The sequence below is a fragment of the Thecamonas trahens genome (genome assembly GCF_000142905.1).
Source record: "Thecamonas trahens ATCC 50062 unplaced genomic scaffold supercont1.9, whole genome shotgun sequence".
In the NCBI taxonomy this organism is placed as follows: domain Eukaryota; order Apusomonadida; family Apusomonadidae; genus Thecamonas; species Thecamonas trahens.
In genome coordinates, this window is record NW_013657671.1 from 386,620 (window position 1) to 410,003 (window position 23,384).

At 62.6% G+C, this 23,384-nt stretch overlaps 11 protein-coding genes across 11 annotated transcripts; 7 read left to right on the forward strand and 4 right to left on the reverse strand.

The window, feature by feature from the left end:
* Positions 1-169: 169 nt before the first annotated feature.
* On the forward strand, positions 170-2,795 carry AMSG_02381 (E3 ubiquitin-protein ligase NEDD4). The gene is made up of 2 exons (XM_013905469.1): positions 170-262; positions 575-2,795. Exons 1-2 carry the CDS (start codon positions 184-186, stop codon positions 2,746-2,748), a joined length of 2,253 nt encoding a protein of 750 aa, XP_013760923.1. The 5' UTR covers positions 170-183; the 3' UTR covers positions 2,749-2,795.
* Positions 2,796-3,251: 456 nt separating this feature from the next.
* On the forward strand, positions 3,252-3,734 carry AMSG_02382 (uncharacterized protein; the record flags this gene model as incomplete). Its single annotated transcript, XM_013905470.1, has 1 exon — positions 3,252-3,734. One exon carries the CDS (start codon positions 3,252-3,254, stop codon positions 3,732-3,734), a length of 483 nt encoding a protein of 160 aa, XP_013760924.1.
* Positions 3,735-4,492: 758 nt separating this feature from the next.
* On the reverse strand, positions 4,493-5,449 carry AMSG_02383 (adenylate kinase). Its single transcript, XM_013905471.1, has 2 exons — positions 5,120-5,449; positions 4,493-5,032 (listed from the first exon to the last, which is right to left on the reverse strand). The coding sequence occupies exons 1-2, from the start codon at positions 5,403-5,405 to the stop codon at positions 4,599-4,601; spliced, it is 720 nt and encodes a 239-aa protein (XP_013760925.1). The 5' UTR covers positions 5,406-5,449; the 3' UTR covers positions 4,493-4,598.
* A 554-nt stretch (positions 5,450-6,003) lies between these two features.
* AMSG_02384 (bardet-Biedl syndrome 1 protein) lies at positions 6,004-8,002 on the forward strand (the record flags this gene model as incomplete). Its single annotated transcript, XM_013905472.1, has 3 exons — positions 6,004-6,064; positions 6,149-7,027; positions 7,065-8,002. 3 exons carry the CDS (start codon positions 6,004-6,006, stop codon positions 8,000-8,002), a joined length of 1,878 nt encoding a protein of 625 aa, XP_013760926.1.
* A 99-nt stretch (positions 8,003-8,101) lies between these two features.
* AMSG_02385 (uncharacterized protein) lies at positions 8,102-8,676 on the forward strand. Its single transcript, XM_013905473.1, has 2 exons — positions 8,102-8,246; positions 8,462-8,676. The coding sequence occupies exons 1-2, from the start codon at positions 8,135-8,137 to the stop codon at positions 8,599-8,601; spliced, it is 252 nt and encodes an 83-aa protein (XP_013760927.1). The 5' UTR covers positions 8,102-8,134; the 3' UTR covers positions 8,602-8,676.
* Positions 8,677-8,776: 100 nt separating this feature from the next.
* Positions 8,777-11,145, reverse strand: AMSG_02386 (uncharacterized protein; the record flags this gene model as incomplete). Its single annotated transcript, XM_013905474.1, has 2 exons — positions 8,777-10,875; positions 10,923-11,145. The coding sequence occupies 2 exons, from the start codon at positions 11,143-11,145 to the stop codon at positions 8,777-8,779; spliced, it is 2,322 nt and encodes a 773-aa protein (XP_013760928.1).
* A 473-nt stretch (positions 11,146-11,618) lies between these two features.
* Positions 11,619-12,128, forward strand: AMSG_02387 (uncharacterized protein). The gene has a single exon (XM_013905475.1). It carries the CDS (start codon positions 11,636-11,638, stop codon positions 12,023-12,025), a length of 390 nt encoding a protein of 129 aa, XP_013760929.1. The 5' UTR covers positions 11,619-11,635; the 3' UTR covers positions 12,026-12,128.
* Positions 12,129-12,637: 509 nt separating this feature from the next.
* Positions 12,638-14,136, forward strand: AMSG_02388 (uncharacterized protein). The gene has a single exon (XM_013905476.1). It carries the CDS (start codon positions 12,669-12,671, stop codon positions 14,070-14,072), a length of 1,404 nt encoding a protein of 467 aa, XP_013760930.1. The 5' UTR covers positions 12,638-12,668; the 3' UTR covers positions 14,073-14,136.
* A 178-nt stretch (positions 14,137-14,314) lies between these two features.
* Positions 14,315-16,031, forward strand: AMSG_02389 (uncharacterized protein). Its single transcript, XM_013905477.1, has 2 exons — positions 14,315-14,513; positions 14,744-16,031. The coding sequence occupies exons 1-2, from the start codon at positions 14,394-14,396 to the stop codon at positions 16,019-16,021; spliced, it is 1,398 nt and encodes a 465-aa protein (XP_013760931.1). The 5' UTR covers positions 14,315-14,393; the 3' UTR covers positions 16,022-16,031.
* Positions 16,032-16,149: 118 nt separating this feature from the next.
* AMSG_11708 (uncharacterized protein) lies at positions 16,150-18,573 on the reverse strand. The gene has a single exon (XM_013905547.1). The coding sequence runs from the start codon at positions 18,449-18,451 to the stop codon at positions 16,232-16,234; it is 2,220 nt and encodes a 739-aa protein (XP_013761001.1). The 5' UTR covers positions 18,452-18,573; the 3' UTR covers positions 16,150-16,231.
* A 1,013-nt stretch (positions 18,574-19,586) lies between these two features.
* Positions 19,587-23,308, reverse strand: AMSG_02390 (WASH complex subunit 7; the record flags this gene model as incomplete). Its single annotated transcript, XM_013905478.1, has 3 exons — positions 19,587-20,969; positions 21,002-22,914; positions 23,212-23,308. 3 exons carry the CDS (start codon positions 23,306-23,308, stop codon positions 19,587-19,589), a joined length of 3,393 nt encoding a protein of 1,130 aa, XP_013760932.1.
* Positions 23,309-23,384: the final 76 nt, after the last annotated feature.

Consider the following 23,384-nt stretch of genomic DNA (forward strand, 5'->3'; position numbering starts at 1 on the left):
AATGGGGGCTTTCGGTGTACAGTTGACGTTCACTTCCGAGAATCCGCCCCCCCCCCCCCCCCGCCCCTTCCCCCACCCGTGCCCTTCCGTGTGAGGACAATGGCATTTGGCCAATGGCTGACCATGGCACACCATCGTTTCCTTCCCAGAGAGACCACCACCTCACCCAGGGCGCACCGAGCCATGCGTCGGCGAGGAAGGCGAGGCTCTACTCAGAGGAGTTCTTCACAGGAGACTAATGATCTGGGCCCACTTCCAGACGGTATGTAGTGTATAGGATGAGCCAGTACGAGGGTGGAAGGGCGTGGTTGCTGGTGTGTGTGTGTGGGGGGGGTTTGGGGGTTTGGGGGTTTGGCCCATGTTCGGTCGTCCGTACACTGGTTGCGTTCGTTCCAGCCACACGTGCGAGTGGTTTGTCAGCCGAAAGCAGTGGCTGTGGGTGGGAAGAGGGGGGTGGGTGGGTGGGAGGGGGGGGGGGGGGGGGGAAGTTGTGGAGGTGGTCATTACTCATGTGTGTATGTCTGTGTGCGTGTGTGTGTGTGTGTGTGTGTGTGTGTGTGTGTGTGTGTGTTAGGCTGGGAGGAGCGGGTCGACTCGCGCGGACGCAAGTACTATGTCGACCATACGACGCGGAGCACGTCGTGGAACGACCCGCGGCTGACCAGTGCTGGCGGTGGAGGGTCTAGCAGCGCAGCTGGGGGAGGAGGGAGGAGCGCCAGTGCAAGCTCTGGTGGGAGGGCTCAGGCAGAGTCGGAGGAGGCTGCGCGACAGCAGTATCAGTCGCGTGTGGCGCTGGTGGCGTCGCCGACGGCGTCGACTTCGACGACAGCGACGGCGGCGGACGGGACGGCTGCCGGAGAAGAGCCGCTGCCAGACGGATGGGAGATGCGGCGGGCGGCCAACGGGCGAGTGTACTTTGTGAATCACAACGACCGCACAACATCCTGGGAGGATCCGCGGACGAGTAGCCGCGGCGACGGTGGCGGCGGCGGCGGTGGCGGCAGCGGCGGTGGCGGTGCGGCGGCGGGTGCAGCGACAGCGGCGGCGTCGGCGTCTGATTCCGATGACGACGAAGACGACGACGATGCTGGTGATTTGCCCGACGGATGGGAGGAGCGAGTCGACGGGCGCGGGCGGGTGTACTACGTCAATCACAACCAGCGGACGACGCAGTGGGAGCGGCCGACGAACGGCAGTCGTTCGCGGCGATCGCGGCGGTCACGGCGACGGGAGCGACGCGAGCGGCGGTCGCGGCGAAGCGGGAGCCGGGCGAGCACGACTGAAGGGCCCAGCGCGTCGGCAGTCGCCGGCTCGACCACACCTGGGCTGCCGTCGGGATGGGAGCGGCGGACGGATGCGCGTGGGCGGACGTACTACGTTGACCACAACACGCGGACGACGCATTGGGAGGCACCGGCGCCGGTCACGGTGCCGGGAGCGAGTAGCGGCGGAGGCGAGCTTGGCCCGCTGCCGGCCGGGTGGGAGCAGCGGCTGACTGCGGACGGGCGGACGTTTTTTGTGGACCACAACACGCGGACGACGACATGGGAGGACCCGCGGCTTGTGGGCGGGGTGGCGACGGGCGGAACGATCATTGTGCCCGAGTACCAGCGTAACTTTACCGCCAAGGTGCAGTACTTTCATGCGCACCACCCGCTGGCGCAAGGCGAGTGCATTGTCAAGGTTGCCCGCGAGACGATGTTCCAAGACACAGTGCCTGCCATCATGAGCAAGGATCCATCGGAGCTCCAGAAGCGGTACCGTGTTGTGCTCCGCGGCGAAGAGGGCTTGGACTACGGCGGCGTCTCCCGCGAGTACTTTTTCCAGATCTCGCGCGAGATGTTCAACCCGTACTACGGGCTCTTTGAGTACTCTGCCACGGACAACTACACGCTGCAGATCAACCGGTTCTCCAACATCAACGAGGACCACTTGCTGTACTTCCGAGCCATCGGGCGGATCATGGCGGTGGCAGTCCTGAACCACAAGTTTGTGGACGCCTTCTTTGTCCGCCACTTTTACAAGGCCATGCTCGGCAAGCCGGCCGACGTCGAAGACCTCGAGCTTGTTGACGCCGAGTACGCGCGGTCGCTCAAGTGGATGCTCGAGAATGACATCACGGACATCATGTACGAGACTTTCACCGACTCACTGGAGGAGTTTGGCGCGACGCGCGAGGTGGAGCTCAAGCCCGGCGGCGCTGACATAGACGTGACCAACGAGAACAAGGCCGAGTACGTGAGGCTGGTTGTCAACTTCCGGCTCGTCGACTCGGTTAAGGACCAGATGAACGCGTTCCTCACCGGGTTCGGCGAGGTCATCCCCATCGACGCGCTGGGCATCTTTGACGAGAAGGAGCTCGAGCTGTTCATTGGCGGCATTAACGACATCGATGTCGACGACTGGGAGCGCAACACCATCTACCGCTCGCCCTTCCATCGCCGCCACAAGGTCATCAAATGGTTCTGGAAAGCTGTCCGCTCGTTCTCTGCCGAGCAGCGCTCGCGGCTCCTCCAGTTTGTCACCGGCACGTCCAAGCTCCCGCTCGGCGGGTTTGCCGAGCTCTACGGCTCCAACGGCAAGCAGCAGTTTACCATTGACAAGAAGAATGGCTCGCCCAACTCGCTCCCGGCCGCCCACACTTGCTTCCTCCGCATCGATCTGCCGGTCTACCGCTCGTACGACCAACTCCGCGAGAAGCTGCTTTACGCTGTTGAGGAGGGTCAAGGCGCATTCATGATGGAGTAGTGAGCGTTGCCCACCAACGGAAGATATCTTGAACCGAAGATAGCATCTGCAGAGTGGCGGGAGTGGCGGAGTGGCGGAGTGGTGGGTGCGGTGCGGGTGCGGGTGCGGGTGCGGATGCGGGTGAGGAGCTGCAGCCGTTGGCACCTGACGCTGGCGTCAAGGTGGGGAGCAGCGGTGCGATGCAGGCAAGTGGAAGCAGGGGGTCGGGCCATAGCTCGGAGGACAGACCCCGAGTGGAGCATGGAGTGCCTAGTCCGTTGCTGCTAACGCGGACTCGGGGAGGCGGCGAAGCAGGCACGGCCGATCTCGACGGTGTCCGCCACCTGGCCGGCTCGAGGTCAATCGCGCGCGACACGACGATCTCACGGTATTATGGGACGCACACACTGACGCCAGACGGGCCTCCTCCAGTCAACTCTGGAGAGTGGGCACCAACGGTGGCGACGGTGGCGGATGTGACGGCCGGCCACGGAGCGGGCGGCCCGTCGAGGGCGCGGGCGGTCATGCTCGCAACGTACGGGACGACAACAACAGAGGATCCGCGGGTGACCACTGCGCTGCCGTTTGATCGCTACGCTCGCGACTCGATTGCATCGCGGGCGTACGCCGGCTCGCCGGCGGTGCGCGCTGCCGACCGGGCGCGGCGGCAGAGAGTGGCGGACGCGGCAGGTCAGCTGCCGACGTCGGCGTCGACGAGGCGGCCGACCGGAGTGAGCCTCGGCCCCGAGGCTGCAGCAGAGAGCGTGAGGAGCGAGTCGCGGGGCGGCATCGCGCGCTCGGTGATGCGCAGCCAGTATTATGGGACAGATCCGCTGTCGCAGCTCGGAGGGAGTGGTGGCGCGCGGTGGGCGCGCGACTCGATCGCCGCCCAGCCAGTGCCGGTGTTGGGAAGCGGCGCGTCAGAGGTCGGCGCGGCGCGGCGGCGGACGCTGGAGCAGTACTACGGCACACACACGACTGAGATGCGCGAGCATGAGCAGCTTTAAGGCGTATACTTATCCCTTAGCGGTACGGTCGTTCGGACGCGTTGTCGCGCGTCTCAAAGTGAATAACTCGATAATGATTGACTTCCCGGTGAGAGGCGCGCCTGCACGTGAAGGCGGTCGACACGTAGACGCCCACCTGAAGGATGCCCAAGTTGACGTCGCTGTGACGGACGCCCGGAAGCACGCGCGAGGCGCGCGAGGTGCCGTACGGCACCGATCCGGAAGAGCGGCGGGCGCGGACGGTGCGGAGCTTGTCGTTGACGACCCGAGGACCGGGAAGGAGAGCATGACAGAGGTGAACACCGCGGCCGGACGGGAGAGCACGAAGACGTTGTGGATCTTCTTGCGACGGACGAGCTTGCCGGTCGGCGTGGCCGCGCAAGTGGTGGCACGCCATTCTTGTACTGGATTCTGGACGCCGCGCTCATCAGCGCGTACGCGCTCTACGCTGATGCGAGCCCATACCCCGCCATGACTCGCCTGGCTTTTCTCTACGACATCATCGTCGCCCTCTTGCCGCCAGCGCCGACGCCATCAGCGCCGCGCCATCGCTCAAGCGGAAGCGTCCCCCTGAAGCGGCTGCTCGTCATCACCACTTTCCCAACAAGTTGCTCTGCGACGCGACTGCCTCGCCTGCAGGAAGCTTCATGGAAAGCGATCGATCGTGGCCGCGGACCTTTTGCGCCGCGTGCGGCGTCCATGTCTGCGTCGCCAACTGTTTTCTGTTGTGGTTCACGTGTGGCCAAAGCAGCCATTAACACAACTACTCTTTTACCGCTATTGATGGACGTTGCGCCGTATGCGGAGCGTCGCGGAGCGCGGCTTGCGCGATGGACAGATTTGTCCATTCCATACCGTAAAGGATTAAACGAGGCCGGTGGCAATGAGGCGGTCGCGCATGGCCGGGTAAATGACCTTAGACTCGGTGCCCGAGACGGAAATGACCTTGTCGAGAGAGGCGTAGTAGTCGAGGACCGGCTGCTTCTGGTCGTTGAAGATCTCGAGGCGGTGGAGGATAACCTCCTCCTTGTCGTCGTCGCGCTGGACAAGCGGCTCGCCGGTCTCATCGTCCTTGCCCTCCTCCTTGGGCGGGTTGAACGAGACGTGGTAAATGCGGCCCGAGCCCGGATGGACCCGCCGGCCCGAGAGGCGGCGGACAATCTCCTCGGCAGGCACATCGACCTCGAGAACAACGTCGACCGGGCGGATGGCGTCAAGCATCTTGGCCTGCACCAGCGTCCGCGGGAAGCCGTCGAGAATGATTCGCGGCGCGGCAGCAACATCGATCTTGGGCTTGACTGTGCAGCAGTATGGCAGGGGGTGAGTGGAGGGGGAGGGGGAGGCGGTGGGGAGGGAGAGGGGGAGATCGTTGCGAGGCGGCGTACGGAGGTCGAGAATGATGTCGTCACCGACGAGATTGCCGGCATCGATGGTGGCTTTGATGGCCTTGCCCTTGTCGGTGGCAAGGAAATCAGCATCAGAGAGGGCATCCCGAATGAGATCGCCCGTGGAGAGATGACCAAGAGCAAAGTCACGGACAAGCCACTCGGCAATGGTGCCCTTGCCCGAGCCGGGTGCTCCAAACATAGCCACCGCCACCGGAGCTGCACTGCCCGTCGACAGCCTTCGTCCAGCCACAGAGGCAAGCGTCCGCACAGCAGTAGCAAACATATGTGTAAGTGGTGAGTGTGTAGATGGGAGGTCGCAACGAGGAGTGGGTGGGCCAGAGGTGGTCATGGTACCGTGCTGCCGCCCACCACCATTCCCTGCCGCCGGCCGAGTCGTTTGCCAGACCAAACGAGCGAACGATGATGAAACGAACGGACGAACGATGAAGCGAACGAACGGACGAACGATGATGAAACGAACGGACGAACGATGAAGCGAACGAACGGACGAACGATGAAACGAACGAACGAACGAACGATGAAACGAACGAACGGACGAACGATGAAACGAACGAACGAACGATGAAGCGAACGAACGGACGAACGATGAAACGAACGAACGAACGATGAAGCGAACGAACGGACGAACGATGAAACGAACGAACGAACGAACGGACGAATGAACGAACGAAACGAATGAACGATTGAACGCCTCCTGAGGGACCAGCCGGCAGCAGACAATGACCTCCCCGCGCCCCCCCTCCCCTCCCCTTCCCCCTCTCTCCCTCGTCACTCACCTCTCACATCAACACCCCCCCTCCCTTCAAGCAAGAGTCAACATCTTCACCGTCCACACGGCTGGGTAGGGCAAAGAGACAGAGATGGCGTCGTCGGGCGGACGGACATTGCGGGTGACGGCCACAGGCTCCAACATGACCACCGGTGGCGGCGGGAGGTCGGGCAGAGACGGAAGCAGAGGTGATGGAGGTGGTGAAGGCGGAGGACTGGGTGGTGTTGGAGGCTCAGAGCGGAAGAATAAGGGTGCGACGTGGCTGGAGGCATGGACAGACGCCATTGCCGGCTTGCGGACACGACCGGCTTGCATGGCTCTCGGCGACATCCATGGGAACGGCGAGTCTTCGTTGGTGGTCGGCGACTTCAGCAAAGTCCTCAAGGTCTTTACTGGCAAGGCTCTGGCGCACGAGTCGCGCTTGCTGGATCCTCCCACGGCGGTGGTCACGTTTCACATCGGTGCGTCTGGCGGTGGCGGCGGTGGCGGCGGCGGCGGTGGGGCCGGTGCCGGCAGCTCGGCGGTTGGTGCGGCGTCGGCGGCGGTGGCAGTGGCATCAGGCGACGCGGTCTACGTCTTTCGCAACATGCACCCGTACTACAAGTTTTCGCTCCCACCGGCACCGCTTGTGCCCGGCGAGACCGAGCTGTGGGCCAAGATGCGGCAGCAGCCGCCGACGGTCGACCTGGCCGACGCTGCGGCCGAGCTGCGCGCGCTGTACGACACTGCGCCACACGACGCGCTCTCGTTCCTCTCTCTCGACGTGATGCAGTGCAGTTCGCCGAGCGAGATCGAGGCGTACATCGACAAGACGCGCGGGGTGGCGCTGGAGCGACCGGGCGTTATCACGTGCATGGCGACGCTCCATCGCAACTTTGACGACGACGCCGACAAGACCATGCTGGTCATCGGGACCGAGGACCGGCGGGCGCTCATTCTCGACGCCGCGTCGCGTGGACTAGAGATTGCTGTGCAGGTCTCGCTGCCGTCGGCGCCGGCGTTTGTGGCGGTGGCCGGCCAGTACTCGGTCGGCTACCGCATCACCTTTGCCTGCCGCAACGGACGGGTGTACACGCTCAAGGCTGGGCGCTGCAGGGCAAGGCCATCGAGCTCGAGTCGCTCCCGCTCGGTCTAGAGATGGATGGCCTCAAGACGGTGCTGGTGGGACGGCCGACGCCAAGGTCCACGCCTTTCACGCCAAAGGCAAGAAGCGGTACTCGCTCCACTTTGACTCGCCCATTCTCTCGATGGCCAAGATCTTTCTCAAGATGCGCAATCTGACCTCGCTGGCAGTGGCGCTGGCCTCGGCCGAGCTGCGGATCTTCTCGGGCCGGGCCCTGGTCTCTGTGGTCCAGCTCAACTCACCGGCGGCCGGCATGGTCTTTGGATGCTACCACCGCGAGCAGCGGACGCTGCTTATTGCGCACGAGTCCGGGGCGCTCTCGGTCAAGATGCTCCCGCGCTCGCAAGTCTCTGCACTGACCTCATCGGCAGGAGCGACGGGCCCGCTGGCCGAGCAAACCGTTCCGCTCGCCCTTCCGCAGCGGACGCAGGTCTGGCTGGACCAGGCTAAGCGTGAGCACTCGGCCGCACTCGGTATGCACCAGACGTACCAGAAGGCGCTCTTCCAGCTCAAGCTCAACACCCTTCGCGAGTACGTCAAGCTCCTGCAGCAGTCGGCCGGCACGTCGGCGTCGGTGACGGCGGCGGCGCTGCCGTCGGCGAGCGATAGCGAGGCCGCGCACCACGCGCCGCAGGTCACTCTATCGCTCCGGCTCCTGGCCCAGATTGTGGGCCTCGGCCCGTCTTTCCTTGTCAAGATCACCGTGACCAACTCGTCGCCGTCGGCCGCTTCGGGCCTCTCGGTCGTCATCGGGCACAACCCCGAAGTGTATAGCATGCCGCGGTCTATTCTTCCACTCCCGCTCCTGGTTCCAGGCGTGCCCTACGTCCTTGCTCTCCAGCTCAAGTGTCTGGTCGAGGGAGCCTCGGACGCCATCACCGCTCTTGTCGTCAACTCGGGCTCGGACGTCCCGCTCATCTCGTACAAGCTCCAGGTTCCTGTTGCTGAAGTCATGCTCGATATTTAGTCGTGTTAAAGCCCGATGGGTGTGTTTGTGAGCTGGCTGGCTGGCTGGCTGGCTGGCGGGCGGGCTGGCGGGCGGGCGAGAACAAGGCAGAGGACGACAGACACGCGACTCGAGGCAGCGAGACAGACAGCTATGGCCGAGCAGGACGCCAATGCCAAGTTTGACCGGTGTGCGGAGAATGCAATTGTGAACACAGCCGTGGGCACTGTTGGTGGCCTTGCGGTGGGTGTCACTCTTCTGCGTGGTATGTCTGTGTGGGAGGGAACGGGAGGGGGGGAGGGGGAGGGGAGGGGGGAGGGGAGGGGAGGGGGAGGGAAGGGGTATACTCACAGGGAAGATGGAATTGGGACTGGGCTCGGGGTTGTGGCTGACGACTGTGACTGTGATTGGTGACTGGTGGCTGTGGCTGTGACCGTGACTGTATGCGTATGTGCATGGGTTTGTTGTCTGTGGTCGTAGGTCATCGACTGCTGCGCATGGCTGCCATTGGTGTGGGCATTGGTATGGGCGTGGGCATGGCCTGGTCAAACTGCTCGTACGACTTTAACAACCCGGGCATTACCCATGGTACTGTCATTCGCAAGGCTGATGCAAGCTGATCTGAGCTTGGGCATAGGCCGAGCTAGGCTGGACTGAGCTGGGCGGGCCTTGGGCTGAGCCGAGCTGGGCCGAGCTGGGCCGGGCTGAGCCGAGCTGGGCCGAGCTGGGCCGAGCTAGGCGGGATACGGGTGATTAAACAGCTGCGCAAACGGGAGGGCGATATGGTGGTACAGTTTACGTCGCAAAGTGCTTGATGAGCATGGCAACTCGCTCGTCCGAGACGTCGGGCGGCGGCGGAGTGGCAGTGGCGGCACGGGCGCGGACGGCGTCGTTGACGGCACGCATCGAGTCGAGGACGTCTTCGATGCCCACGCCAAAGTGAGCAGCGTGGCTGAGCGCGCGTCGTAGGCGGGCAAACGAGGCCGGCGTGTCGACCTCGGAAGGGGAAAACTGGGCGGCGTGGCGGTAGTAGGCGGCCGGCGCATCGTGGGCAGTGCCGGGAACAAATGAGGTGGCGGCAAGCGCGGCTTTGAGGGTGCGGGTGGCGTCGGCCCGCCGCGGCTCGCCGGCGGCGACAAGGATGCGCCCGAGGAGAGTGCGGAGGGTACCCGAGTGGGGCGCGGCCTGGGTAGCCTCGAGAACAAGCCTCTCGGCGGTGGCGAGGTCGCGGTCGGCGAGCGCCTGACGAGCTGCGGCGTAGAGCTCGGCGGTTTGCGGCGCAAGCTTAGAGTAGAGGATGCCGGTGTGATGCGGGCGGGCGAGCTTGCGCTTGCCGCCAGCGTCGACATGGACAACGGCCGGCGGCGGGAACCGCGAGCGGAGCGCCGACGCCAGCCGCGGGCCGACCGCAGGCACACCGACTACCGAGAGCTCGCGGAGGCCGGCAAGGATGGTTCCGGACTTGCTGGTGGCAGCGATGTAGCGGAGCGCCGACGGAGGAACCTGAGCACCATCGAGGCGCAGGATCCGCAGCTTGGGGTTGGCGGCGACGAGAAGGACAAAGGCCTTGTGGGCGTACGACATGAGCGCAGGGTGGGTGACCGGTGCGGCAACTGGCGACGCCGCGTTGGCTTTGTCGACGTCGAGCAGGCCGGCGCAGCCGGAAAGGTCGAGCTCAACCAAGCCCTCGAGGTGCGTGGCGAGTGCGTAGAGGCCCATGCCAGTAAAGCCGTCACAGGCAACGAGCCGCAGTCGCCGAAGCGAGAACCCGTCAAGAACGTGGCCGAGCATGCCTGCGGCAGTGTCGTCAAAGAGAGCGCAGCCAGAGAGGTCCAAAACCTTGGTGTGGACCAGCGATGGCGCCAAGCCCGTCAGCGGGCGCAGCGCAAGCGTCGTCGCCGCAAACGAGAGCTCGGCGACCGGCCAGGCCTCGGGCTGGCGGGCGGCGTAGGCAACACCACGCGAGACGGCATAAAGCGCCATCTTGCTCATGGCCGGCACAAACGAGAACAGGTACATCAGCAACTCGATGGGGAGCGAGTCGAGGCGGAAGACCTCGTGGCGGAGCTTGATCATCGGCAGCTCGCCAAAGGAGCGGCAGTCTATGGCGAGCGTTCCGGGCTTCCACGCCTCCATCGCCGCGGCGTCGTCGGCCGAGGCGTCGTCGGCCGAGTACGACGGGTATGCGTTCGAGTACTCGTACTCGACCTCGTACTCGTAGTACTCATTCGAGTAGTATCCGTCGTCCTGATGCTGGGCAGGATGAGGAGGAGGAGGCGCCGCGGCAGCAGCGGCAGCCTGGTTCTGGGCCGCCATGTACTGCTGCATGTGCGGGTAGCCGTAGTAACCGCCGGCGGCAGCGGCAAATCCGTAGTACGGCGACGAGACGTAGCCATACATCGAGTATGGGTTCGCCATGTACATCGGATTCATATGGTTGACCTGTGGAGGAGGAGGAGCGAGCGCGGGCGCAGGTGCGGGCGCAGGCTTGGTCGTCCGCCGCTTGCGCTTGCGGTGGATGTAGACCTTGGTCTCGCGGCGCGAGCCAGCCCGTGATCGCTTGGCCTTTTTGCCTCCCTTGCCCCGCTTCGCCGCCGAAGCCTTGGACGCCGACTTGCTTGCCTTGGACCGTGACCGCGCCGTCGACGCTTTGGACCGCGACTTGGGCCGCGACTTGGACTTGGACTTTGACGCCGTGCTCTTCTTCTTGCCGCGCGACGCCTTGGACTTTTTGGTCGGTGGCGCGGCGCGGACACCAAAGGCGGAGCGGATGGTGTTCTTGGCCGGCTTGGGCTCCGAGTCGGACGTGGCTACGGCAGAGTCCTTGGCCTTGGCGGCAGCGTCGTCGGCGTCGACCTTGGCCTCGGCCTCGTCGTCATCGGTATGGCCGTAGTCTGGGCGGATGTAGGCAGCGTAGGGACGAGAAGGATCGCAAAGTCACAGACAAACTCAAAGTTCTCGGGAAGGTCGTCATCGTCGAGATGGAGGCACTCTAGATGGAGCCAGTGCGAGCAGCGGTCGCACGCAATGAGCGCCGACTTTGCGCACTTTCGGCACTTGCGGTCTTGGGACGAGTGCTCGTCACCGCACACACACCGCGCATACCACACAGCACCGTCAGAGTCGGTCAGCTCCCCTGAAGACGAGCCTGTCTTCTTGCCCATAGCCAGGATGGTGGGGCAAGAGGAGAGGAGTGGCGTCGAAAGTGCTGGCCGTCCTGGTGGTGGTGGTGGTGGGTGGCGGCGCCGGTGGCTGCTGTCGCGAGAAGCGCTCGTGCCGGGGCGAAATAGGGGCACAGCCTGCGATGCGGCGCGACTGGCATCTGCAACGACAGCGGTGGACCGCGGCCGGCGATAATAAATCTGTTGTCTGCTGGGCCAGCTTTTTTGCCAGTCTGTGGCTGTACTCTTAGATGTGGGAATGGACTCCCTTGCCGACTCTTTGTGTTGTTGGGGGTATACAGATTGTTACGCACATGATGGCGTTGCTGATATGATAATGGTGGTGCAGAGGGAGAGTGCCTGTGAGTCACGTGAGAACCGCATATGCGACGGCGGCAAAAAAATGACTCTCGCTCCGCCACCGTTATCTCGCCACACTGTCCTCCCGTTGCTCTCTGCGACGTGATACACACCTCTCTGAATCACCATTCTAATGCTGCGGACTACGATCTACCTTGCTATCGGGCTCTGCTTCCTGGCCAGCGTCACAGCTGGCGTGCACTATGAGCTGCAGTTTACTGCGGACCAGTTCTGCCAATCGGCGTCAATTATCTACAAGTTGACGACTACGATGTCGCCGCCGTTCCCTTGCCAGGCCATGCCCGGTACGATGTGCATCATCAAGGGCACCGACCCGAACAACTGCATTCCGCAGCCGTACTTTTCTATCGACGGCATCTCCAACGTGATCAACCTCTGGGGCGACGACCAGTGTACCCAGCGGTCGGGCCCTCCGCTCGGCTCGTACCGGTGCAACCTCTACTTTGGCGTTGCCGACGGTGTCGACTTTCGCCGCATCAACTACACCCGGTACGAGAACTGAGGTTGACTGTGCCGATGTCATACAGGCGCAAGTGCAAGCGCAGAGCGTTTTTCCTCCGCTGCTCTGCAACAGGCCTACACACGTAAACGACACTATGGCCTTGCTCCACCACCAATCGGTAGCCCAAGCAGCTGATGTCGCACCTTTCAGTCACTGTTGCCATTCTCCCCAAGCTCCCATCCCGATCACCACAACCATTCTCACGAGCATAATACCGCTGCCATCACCAGTAGCGCTTTTATGACAGCAGGCCTGATGTGGCGAGCCGTCAGCCAACCCACAGCGGACCGTCACCCAAATCAAGTCTTTTCCCAACAGCACAGGTTGCCACCACCGATCACCACCACCCAGCATAGGGAGCCGGACAGCAGCGCGCGAGACACAACCCACGGCACTTCACCCCATCACCCCACACTCCGTCCACCCCCGTGTGTGCTCGAGTCTACGTGTGCGTGTGTGTATTTGTGTGTGTGTGTGTCTCTCTCTCTCTCTCTCTCTTACTCTGTGACAAAGCAGGCGAAGAACACGGTTCGACCTACCAGGCCGACCACCACCACCACCATCACCACCACCACCACCACCTACCTACCTACCTACCTACCTACCTACCTACCTACCTACCTACCTACCTACCTTGACCAACATGGGCAACGCTCAGTCGGGCAATACGGTGGTTGTCAACGAAGGCCCTCCGGCCGCGGGCGGCAACAATGCCAACAATGCCAACAACGCCAACAACCAGCCCGCAGGCCCGCCAGCCGCCGCTCCGGCTGGTGCGACCGAGGCCGAGACGGACGCTATCACCAACGCGAACACCATCGCTAATTCTGGGGCTGGAGATGCGGCGCCGGCAGGTGGAGCAGTTGTCCGACCGCAGGAGACGTACACCACGACCATCTCGTGCCAGTTTACGGTCAAGAAGGAGACGTTTGTGTTCAAGCCGGTCGACGACGGCGCACAGGGCGGCAGCGGCGGAAAAGTCCTCGACGAGGAGGCCGGGCAGGTCCGCGGCAAGCCAAGCTCAGGAGCAGCGTCGGGCGCGGCGCGGGTCAACGCGGCGGCGACGGCGCAAGGCTTCTCCACCGCAGGATTTGGCGGCATGTCGGTAGAGGAGTACAACCGGCGCGCAGGCAAAGAGGTGGCGACCGGCTCAGACTCGTCGCTGACCGAGGGCGAGAGTGAGCAGGAGGAGCAGGCTGACGACGCGGACGGGGGCGAGGCTGGCGCGCCTGCCAGCGCGCCCGCCGGCTCGGGCTCGGACGCTGCCGAGCCGGACCGCCGGCCGTACTCGCTCTCGTTCCAGTTTGACGCCTCTGTCGACACCGTGGTGAGCGTGTACTACATGGCACGGCCGACGACCGAGCGCACGCCTGGGACCTTTGACGACCTCTTTGAGACTATCGGGAGCGTGACTGTGCCCAAGCTCGAGTTTTCGGCCGGCATGGACGTGCAATACGCGGTGCCGGCCGGCCACGAGTTTGTGCCTGCGGCGTACGACGAGGCCGAGCTGGTCAAGACCTCGGCGATGGTGGCCTATCCGGTGGTTGTTGTGGCCGAGACCGCGCCGATGGCGGTCCACCAGGGCGTGCAGCATCAAGTGATGACCACGTACTGCACGCTGACCGCCACCGGCGGGCGGTACGCCATCCGAGTCCTCAAGCAGATAGTCCAGATTGCCGACTGCTACTACCTCCTGCACGATATCTTTGGCGTCGTCAACGACGACGACGACGAGTCGAACGAGTGTGTGGTGTGCATCACCGATCCGCGCGACACCGCGGTGCTTCCCTGCCGCCACCTTTGCCTCTGCGCGCCATGCGCCAAGCAACTCCGCCAGCGCTCCAACCGCTGCCCGATCTGCCGCGTCCCCTTCCAGTCGCTCCTTCAGTTCAAGCTCTCCAAGCTTCCGTCCGAAGACTCCGACTCGGACCCCGACAGCGACATTGGTCATCGCCACTCGGGAGAGCCTTTCGACTCGGACGGCGATGGCGAAGGCGGCGTCGTCCTCAACGACCTGACCGCAAACCCGCAGACTGTCCCCGTCTGATTCTTATCCGATTGTTGCCTATGATCTACTCTCACCATCATACACACACACACACACACACACACACGCGCTCTCTCTCCTCCTCTCTCCCATACATCAAACCAGCCCAGGTCCGGTCGGGCCATCGGTCACCGCCGTCCACTGCTGTGCTGTGCTGACACCGACCGCCACACGACTCGGCGGCAGAGTGTGAGGATGGCAAGCCAGAGGGCGACGGGAGGAAGAGTAGTCGAGAGCAGTGGGGACGAGTACTCGTACAGCCAGAGTGGAGGAGGAGGAGAAAGAGGAGGAGGGCGTCTAGGCAGGGGCACTGGCGGCAAGATGGGTCATGGCTTTGCTGCCGACGCCCTCTTCCACGCCCGCCTCCCTGTCCCCGGCCCGCCACCTCCTCGCCTCGCCAACGAACTCTATCCCACAGACGACGACAAGGAGCGTATGGAGGTACGTGCTCTTCTATTACTACCTACTCATTATGCCCTCTGGCCTCTCTCTGACTCGGTTGTGGAGGAAGGTTCTCCAGACATGCCTGCCGCTGGCTAGTGGTGCTGGCGCAGTCCCTTCGCCGACGTGGCCACGTGGCTGCCCCCACCTCGCGTGAGATTGGGCAGATAGGCTATATGCACACACGCACACACGCACACACGCACACTCACACCCTCTATCGAGTGTAGGCGTGGAACCGTGAGCTGGCACTGTCGCGCGATCGTGATCGGGTGTCGCTGCGACGGGCGCGGCGGCAGCAGAACTACGATACGTTTGTGGCCGACGGCGGGATGGGCGCGTATCGCGCGGCGGTGGCGCGGGAAGAGCGGCGGCGGCGGCGGGCTGCAGAGCGCGAGCGGCGGCGGGCTGCGGAGCTTGAGTATGAAAAGTCGTTTGAGCGGGTGCGGTTCCGGATGGCCAAGCGCGGCGGGCGGCGGGCGTCATACGAGGTGCAGAGTCTTGGGCGGGTAACATCGTCGCCGGTTGACTCGTTTGCCGGCCTGATGGTGACACTGGACGATGTGGTGCGGTCGGACGCCGGTGGAGTGTGGTACGTCCTGGCGCTGAGCTACGGAGTGGCGCCTGCGTGGACTATCCATCGGACGTACGAGGACTTTGCCGCGCTCGCCGAGACGCTGCGCGAGCTGTATCCGCAGCTGGAGCACGTGGCGTTTCCTCCGTCGTACTCTTACGGCGAGAGCTGGGACTCGGTGGTGGCCGAGCGCAAGACCGGCCTGCTCACGTTCCTGGTCCAGACACTGGCTCTGCCCAAGACGCCTGTCCTCGACTCTTTTCTAGAGTTTTCCTTCCACGTCATGGACTTTGTTTGTCTCCGCTACGAGCGGCTGTACAACTCGGTGGCCAAGGTCCGCCGCAAGATTGTGCAGGTTCCAGTCGACGAGCCTGCGCCCGGCGAGCCGCTCTACGAAGAGTACGAGGAAATCTACGAGGTCGACGTCGAGGATCTAGCCACGCTCGACGACGTTGCAGTCCATCAAGCCAACAGCTCAGCCGTCGGAAGCAAGCCGTCGCGCACTGCGGCCGTCGCCACCAACTCGGTCGCCGTTCAGACCGCCGCCATCCAGTTTGACACCATCTTCAACTTTCACCTCGAGCAGATGCGCGAGCAGCTTGCTGACTCGCTCATCACCCTCATGGATGACACCCACATCTACACCAACAATTACGTCACCCAACTCCGCCGCGAGATCCACCACCACCGCAATCAGCAGCGGATCCACGCTGCCCGCACTCCACCGGCCGGACCATCTGACCGCCAGCCACACCCGCAGCAGGCCCATGCCGCGCACCCTCACCCGCCACAGACCCAGCCCCATGAGCCGCACGTCCCAGCCCGCGGCTCCTCGCGCCACGCCGTGCTCTCGGATCAGGCCCGGCACGGCGCCAGGCCTGGTCTCGCCCACGGCCATGGCGATGGCGACGGCCACGGCCATATCAAAACGTAGAAGAAGTGCACGCAAAGCTCCGAGTGTCTTGCGAGGCAGGCGACATACGATAGCGATGTCAATCACGACTACGATCACCGCCACAAAGCACACGATTGCGCCTCAGCACCACGTCGGACGCACTACTTGCAGTGAACGGAACGGCTTACTGTGACTAACTAACTGATTCTAATGACTGACTAAATGACTAACAGCTGATGCGTATCGTCACTACAGTTTCTTCGTCAGCTCAAAGTCGAAAAGCATCCATGCACGCAGGAGCATCATCTTCTCGGCGCGCAGAGCCGAGAGGCGGTTCCGCTTCCTCGTCATCATGTCTGTCGCCACCGAGTTGAGCCGTTCGACGCTGGCAGCGGAGGCCGATGGAAGAAGGATCCCCTGGCCCCACAAGCGGAACCTCGCACACAGCACCTGGATCCGCCGTACGTCAGCCTTGCGGTTCCAGTTCTTGCGAGACTCGAGACCGACGCACACGTCCTCAAACTTAGCCAACACGTCGCCTACGGACAAACTTGAAGAGGTAGAGATTAGCCGACTGTTGTACAACGTAGCCGTGAGAACCTTGCAGAACACTTCGACGAGCTTGTAGTTGCTGAACGAAGCCACAGACGCAGGCGTATCGTTCACCGTCATCTTTCGCACCTTGCAGCCGCGAACCTCATCAACGCTCTTCGCGCGCAGGCGCTTCCCCGCGTTCTTCTCGCGCTTGGCAATGTTACGAGCGCGCGCCTCGCGCTCCGCGGCCATCCGCGAGCGCGCCTGTGGCGATGAAGCCGGCTCAGCCATTACCACCTTGGATGGCCCACCGGCAGCAGACATACTCGGGGAAAAGTACGTGGGGTCCCGCGATTCTTGCGGCAGCGTGTTGCTCGCTCCGCTCGATGACGCCGCAGTATGCGACGGGAGCGTGGATAGAATGTCCAGGAGCTTGGGCTCAAGGACGTCTGCCAAGCGACGCCACATGTCATGGTGGACCTCAGCAGCGGTCGCCAGATGGCGCACACCAAGCGAGTTGTTGGCGTCGGCGACAACTCCCTGGACATACATAAGGTCGTCCTTGGTGACAGTCGTGTCAATAAGGAGAGCAAAGAGGCACGCATCCTCTTTGTACAAGTACGCAACCTGTTTGTACACTGCCTGGGTGGCGATGTCGCACAGCTGTTGGATCCTAGGGATATCCTCGTTGTTGATCTTGAGCTCTGCCAGATCGTCCACAATCCCCACCATCGTAAGGAGCGAAAGGGAGGACGACATATCGGACGTCTGAGACATGACGCACGAGTTGTTGATCGTGAGGAGTACCTCCACAGCGTCATGTACCTCGTCCCACTCGCTCGCGGTCAACTTAGCCGGGGCACCCGCGATCTCAGTCGAAACAAAATCCACGGCATCCTTCATCCTCGACGCCCGTTCCAGCATAGTCACCGTCGAGCCCCAGCGAGTACTCACGTCCGGCCGCAACGACGTGTATGTTACCAGGACGGGTGGAGACGGTTTGTCATCCACGGTTACTTGACCAAGCTGGACATCCATCTCATATGAGTTCAGCGCGGACTTGTATGCGTGCGTAGCCTCGATGTTCTTCTTGTTGATGAAGTGGCGCATCGTGCGCTTGGCCTTGGACGAGCGAGAGATGAAAGAGACAAGGCGGCGCAGCTTAGAAATTGCGTCAGTGCTTCCCACGAGCGGGGCAGAGGCAAAGTCATCGGATGCAACGGTATCACTCAGCGTCGGCCACTCTGACGACGACAACGATGCCACCTCCGAGAACCCATCCTCCTTTTCGACGTCCTCGTCGTCCGTGTCCTCGCCTACGCCGCCCATCTCGAGTACGGCCGTGTCACGGCTCGAGACCAAGTCTGTCTGCACCAAGGCAGGATCCAGCTCACTGTCAGCCTGTACCGCCTTGAGCACGTCACCGACGATGCGCTGAATGCGGTGGGAGAGACATGGATGCCACGGGAGTTCGAGGAAGCGCTTTGTCATCCGGGGCATGAGCGCCGTTGTGTCGCTAGACAAGGCGACTACCTGGACCCAGTCAATCCCGAACTCTGTCACACAGAGCTTCACCACCTTGGCGAGATTCTCGGCGTTGGCGGAGAGATATGTGGTGTCGTACTCGGCGCTGTCGTCAGACGTTGAGCGAACAGCGTTCATGAGATCGGCGGTGAGCGCCTTGAACCCGATGGGGATTGTCATGCGCACTCCCGAACTGTAGAACTGGGCACACACACCGAGAAAGGTATGGCGCGTCCCAGACGACGTCCACTCATCGACGATGAGGGAGATAGGCCCGTCCCCAATGTGCTCCTGCATCTTGGTGCGGTACTTGAGGAAAACGCGATCGAGTACACCCTCACGCAGGTGCTTCTCGCACGGTAGAATCTTGCGCACGCTCGTCGCACTCAAACCCACTGCGACAGCGAACATGTGGGCGAGGTACGGGTCTTCGATCGACGCAAACGAGCGGTGCTTGTACAGCACGCTCTTGAGCGCGTATTCCGCAACGCGCGGCTTTGCAGCCTTCAAGCGGTCTTCCGAGGGGAAGTACGCCTGCAGCTGCTGGCTGGACGTGGGGACATCAACGTCCAGCGCCGACAGTACCTCGCTGTGGGCGTTTCGGAAGTGGCTTTTGATATTTGAGGTCGACTTGAAACTGTTGAGGCTAATCTGCTTGCCGCAGAGCCTGCAGCAAGGAGCCTCTCTGTTCTGGTGCGTGACAAGCTGCCACAAGGCCGAAGAACGGGGCATGCTGCGTGTGAGAGGGGTGTCTCCGTCTTGATCACCATCTTAGTCATTGACGTTTGACTGACTAACTAATGACTAAATCTTTTGACTACGAATGACTATGACTATCGTCGTTCCGTACACTGACTACTTGACGCCACCACTTGTCTCCCTCCCTCCCCCACTCCCCCTCCCCCCTCCCTCTCCTCCCTCCCTCCCTTCCTCCTTCCCCCCTCCCCCCTCCCCCCTCCCTCCCTCCCTCCTTCCCCCCTTCCCCCCCTCCCCCCTCCCGTCCCCTCCCCTCCCACTTGTGGATGTGGTCATGATAATTGATTGATTGTTGGTTTTTGTTGGCCATTTTGTTTGTTCACCCCCCTCTTCCCCCCCCCTCGCTCCCTCCCTCCGCATGGATGGCTGGATAGCTGGATGCCACAATAGAAGGTACGATACACAGCAGGCAAAGAAGCAATGTACACTGCGCCATCGATGGGATATGCTGCTGGCGATGATGCCTATATTCATGCGTGTCAACTGACTGGGGGACGGGAAACGGGGAGAGTATGCCTTGGTCCGTACGTTCTGTCCGGACCTATGGACGCTCTCCCTCATCCCTGTCCCTGTAATGAGTTAATCTGACCTGACCGTCATTTCTACTGAGCCTACAGCACCATCACCCCCCCCCCCCCCTCCTCCCTCCCTCTCTCAAGGCATCACTCACCATCCATATCCTGGTCCTATCTACAGATTCCCTCCCTCCCCCCCTTTGCGCCGCATCCCGCATCGGCCTACATCAGCGCATCGATGATGATGGTGGGCGCGCTAGTGGTACATACTGTTGTTAATCGGTGTTCCGGAAAAAGATGAGCGCGCCTGAAAACGTAAAGTACAGCAGATCAAACTCGCGCTTGAAAACACGCAGCTTGTCGAGGGTGAGCCTGGCAGTCTCGACGTCGGCGCGCTTCTTGGAGCGGGCAGCGGCACCGTCGGCGACCTTGGCCTCCTGCTCGGCGACGCGGGCCGAGACGGCGTCGAACCAGTGTAGGGCGTCAAAGGCTTTGGTGAGGCCGAGGACCTGCAGGATGTAGGCGAGGCCCATGGCAAAGCCGTCGTCGGTAAAGGCAGCCCCGTCCTTGTTCTTCTTGAGCAGGCGCTCCTTGGACTCGCGCATGTACTCGACGTAGTTGATGGTGAGCGGCGGGATGATGATGAAAAAGTTGGCGAGAAAGGCGAGGTCCGGATGCGCAAACTCGGTGGAGAATAGGTCGACGAGGATCTTAAAGTAGTCGGAGCCCTCGGCAAAGTTCTCGGCGAGCGACGAGAGGTGCGAGTCAAGAAGGCGGGCGGCGTCGCGCGACTGGGCCGAGAGCCCGTCCTCGACCACCATGTCCTGAAAGGCGAGCATGTCGACAATGTCGGGCACAAACTTGATTTCTGACGCGGTGGCGTGAAGGCCGCCCGAGCGGATCATGCGGATGTAGCCCATGGCGTTGCCGATGTGGGTGATAAGGATGCGGAACTGGTCGAGGTACGAGAGCCCGCCCTGCGTGCCGAGGTTGCGGATGTCGCGGTGGAACTGGAGCGCGCGCTCGTATGGATAGACGTTTCCGAGCGCCTCGGCGTTCTTCTTGTAGAACGAGATGTCCTTCATCAGCCGCGAGCGGATAGTGTCGTCAAAGAGAAAGTGCTTGAACGTGGTGAACTGGTCCTTGAGAAAGCCAAAGACGTAGTTGACAGCAGTGTTCATGACGCCGGCGCCGTGGGTCCGGATCGACGCCGCAATGTGCGAGATGTCGATGGCGTTGAGCGCCTTGGACGCCGCGCTCCGCTCGATGAAGAACTGGTTGTTGAGGTTGTAGTTGTACCGCGCCACAAACGCGCCGATGTTGCGCATGATGACCAGGACGTCGAGCATCTTCTGCTGGTTGTGCCCGCGGAGGTGCGACGGCGTGCACTCGAGGCCCCACTTGGCCGCCGCCAGGTTGCGCATCTCCTCGTACACCTTCCAGTCCTGGAGTGCGACCGCGGTCAGGTCGTAGAACATGACGTTGAGGTAGTGGGTCACCTCGTCCTTGACGTCGTACACCCGGTCAAAGAGGACCATGGGCTTGAGCGCAAAGTACGGCGCAAAGTCGCGGGTTCCCTCAAACGGAGTCTTCTTCACCACCAGCAGCTCCGAGTGCGACGCCAGCCGCAGCTCGACCTCGACGTCGCGCGCCAGCGGCTCCAAAAGTGGTCCTTGATGTATCCGTCGACCTCGTCCACAAACGAGGCGAGCGAAACATTCTCGTTAAAGTCCTCAACCTTGGCCAGCAGCGCCGCCGCGTCCTGCAGCGCCGCAAACATGTACGGGAGCTTGTGGACCGTGGCCGGCGACGTGTACGCGTCCTTGAGGTATGTCGGGAGAATGACCCGCGACCAGTACACAAACGAGGTCTCGGTCGCCAGGTACAGGTTCCGTTGCAGCGAGCAGAGCATGTCCAGCCGCCGCAGCTGCGCGCTTAGCTCGCGGGCCGCGTCCGGCGGAATGACCGACTTTGAGTTGGCCACCGCGAGGCCGAGGTGCAGCAGCATCCGCCGCGCCTCTGATGCTGGCCCATCCAGCATCGCCAGCGCGAGGTTAACGCCCCCGAGCGCATCGAGCACAGTGTTGTCCACTCGCCGCGCCTGCTCCAGCGAGCTCTTGATGGGCGCGAGCGAGGCCTGCAGCGCAAGCGTCATTTGCTGGACCATGGCCCCGAGGTTGTCGGCAATGAGCGGCGACCGGCGGTAGTAGGTGTGCTCGATGGCCTTGAGCAGCTCGAGCATCTGGCAGAGGGCCATGATCCGCGACGGCGTGAGCGGCTTGCGAAGGAGTGTGTGCAGGCCCATCGCTGTTTTGTACATGTGGCCGATGTTGTATGCAAGCACAATGCCTTGCGTAAACAGCTGGATCCGCGAGTTGAGCAGCGCCGAGAGCGAGGCTCGCGCGTCGAGGTCCGACTCCATCCGCACCTGCCACCCGGAGACCTGCTCGTGGAACTCGCGCGCGAGTGAAGGCAGCTCCGAAGCCAGCCGCGAGAGGTATGCTCCGCGTGCCGCGTTGACATCGCCCGACTTGGCCACGGCACCCATCAACTCGGGAACCGTCAGCGCTAGAAAATCGGTCGGGACCCAGACCACGTTGCCGTAGAGGTGAATGAGCGGGACGACCGTGTACGCCTCCCACAGCGACTTGAACAGCGAGCCGAGCCGCGTCTCCTGGTAAAGCGTAAAGTAGAGACCAAACAAGCCGCACAGCGCCACGTACTGCCCGCGCTCGGTCGTCTCCGACGGCGAGCCCAACCGTGACGCCACGTCCTGGTACCACGTGTTGAGCGTGTAGCCAAACTCGGCCTTGAACGTCGGGTTTGTCGTTACGTTGACAATGTCTTCGTAGTCGAAGACCTGCTCCACGCAGTTCTGGTACACCATGTCGTCAAAGAGCGTCGTGTCGATGTCGCCCAGCGTCCGATTGAGCAGCCGCAGCTCGTCCTCATCAGTGTCGTACGTCTCGGGATCGTTGCGCATGTTGTTCACCATCCGCCTGTACAGCACCCAGCCGTCCTTAAGCCGCGCATTCTGCTTGATAATCTCTTCGAGCGTGATGAGGACCCGGAGCACCGTACCGATGGCCTCAAACGCCGGCCGCAGGTGGATGTCGCGGACAACGAAAAAGGTCTGCGCCGGCGAGTAGAGCGACGCCAGCTGGTGGACAAGGTTGCGGACCACATCGTACGCCCGCCGCACAAACACACACACAGACTGCAGCAGCGGCAGCAGCCGGCCCATCGCCACCTGCGTCTCGCCATCATCGGCGTCCTCGTCGCCTGTCAGCGCTTCACCATGCATCGCCAGCGGAGCAAAGACCTGAGTGGCAGCCTCGGACTCGAGCAGCGCAGCCTCTGACTGCAGTGCCCCAAGCGTCGCCACAATCTTGTTCAGCACCTTGTTCTCGGTCCCAGCCAGCTCCAGAAACGTGGCCTGCTCTGTCGGCGTCACATCCACCGCCAGCGCAGATCGATCGACACACCACAGCGGGCTCGACGACGTGCCCAGCGCCTCCTCGATCGAGCTCAGCTGCGACGAGTACGCCTGCACAAAGTGCTGAAACTTGGACGTCACAAACTGAGAAGCCTTGGCAGCAGACTCTGTCCCCCCAACCAGCCAGCCAGTAGTAGCCCCCGTTCCCCCCCCCCCCCCTCACAGCTTTATGAGTTCCCAGCTGCGCGACCCAAGTCCGACCATGTGGGCCAGCACCAGCAGCCATGCGGTGGTGGCAGTGGCCTCCCCTCCCTCCCACCTCCCCTCTTCCCCGTACTCCCGCGTGCGCCCGTGACTTTCTCCCTGCCTGGCGACAAGCCCCCCCTCCCCCCCCCCCTCCCCCTCCTCCCCTTACCACCCCCACCCCTAATCCCTCCACCCGTCACCCGCCACCCGCCACATACCCTCGTCAACAAGGTCAAACTCTTCGTCCGAACCAGAGTACGCATAGTCCTCGTACGAGTCGAAGGGAGCGTCACGCAGCCCTCCGCGCCGTGCCATGACCTCTGAGCGTCGAGTGGTGGCCCAAACTGCTGTTTCCGGAGTGGTCGGTCGGCCTCTTCACCCGCCTCACGAC

Coding starts and splice junctions, on each gene's coding strand:
- AMSG_02381 (XM_013905469.1), top strand. CDS start 184: ATGCGTCGGCGAGGAAGGCGAGGCTCTACTCAGAGGAGTTCTTCACAG. Junction 263..574: donor TCTGGGCCCACTTCCAGACG/GTATGTAGTGTA, acceptor TGTGTGTGTTAG/GCTGGGAGGAGCGGGTCGAC.
- AMSG_02383 (XM_013905471.1), bottom strand. CDS start 5,405: ATGTTTGCTACTGCTGTGCGGACGCTTGCCTCTGTGGCTGGACGAAGG. Junction 5,033..5,119: donor CGACATCATTCTCGACCTCC/GTACGCCGCCTC, acceptor ACTGCTGCACAG/TCAAGCCCAAGATCGATGTT.
- AMSG_02385 (XM_013905473.1), top strand. CDS start 8,135: ATGGCCGAGCAGGACGCCAATGCCAAGTTTGACCGGTGTGCGGAGAAT. Junction 8,247..8,461: donor GGGTGTCACTCTTCTGCGTG/GTATGTCTGTGT, acceptor CTGTGGTCGTAG/GTCATCGACTGCTGCGCATG.
- AMSG_02387 (XM_013905475.1), top strand. CDS start 11,636: ATGCTGCGGACTACGATCTACCTTGCTATCGGGCTCTGCTTCCTGGCC.
- AMSG_02388 (XM_013905476.1), top strand. CDS start 12,669: ATGGGCAACGCTCAGTCGGGCAATACGGTGGTTGTCAACGAAGGCCCT.
- AMSG_02389 (XM_013905477.1), top strand. CDS start 14,394: ATGGGTCATGGCTTTGCTGCCGACGCCCTCTTCCACGCCCGCCTCCCT. Junction 14,514..14,743: donor ACGACAAGGAGCGTATGGAG/GTACGTGCTCTT, acceptor TATCGAGTGTAG/GCGTGGAACCGTGAGCTGGC.
- AMSG_11708 (XM_013905547.1), bottom strand. CDS start 18,451: ATGTTCGCTGTCGCAGTGGGTTTGAGTGCGACGAGCGTGCGCAAGATT.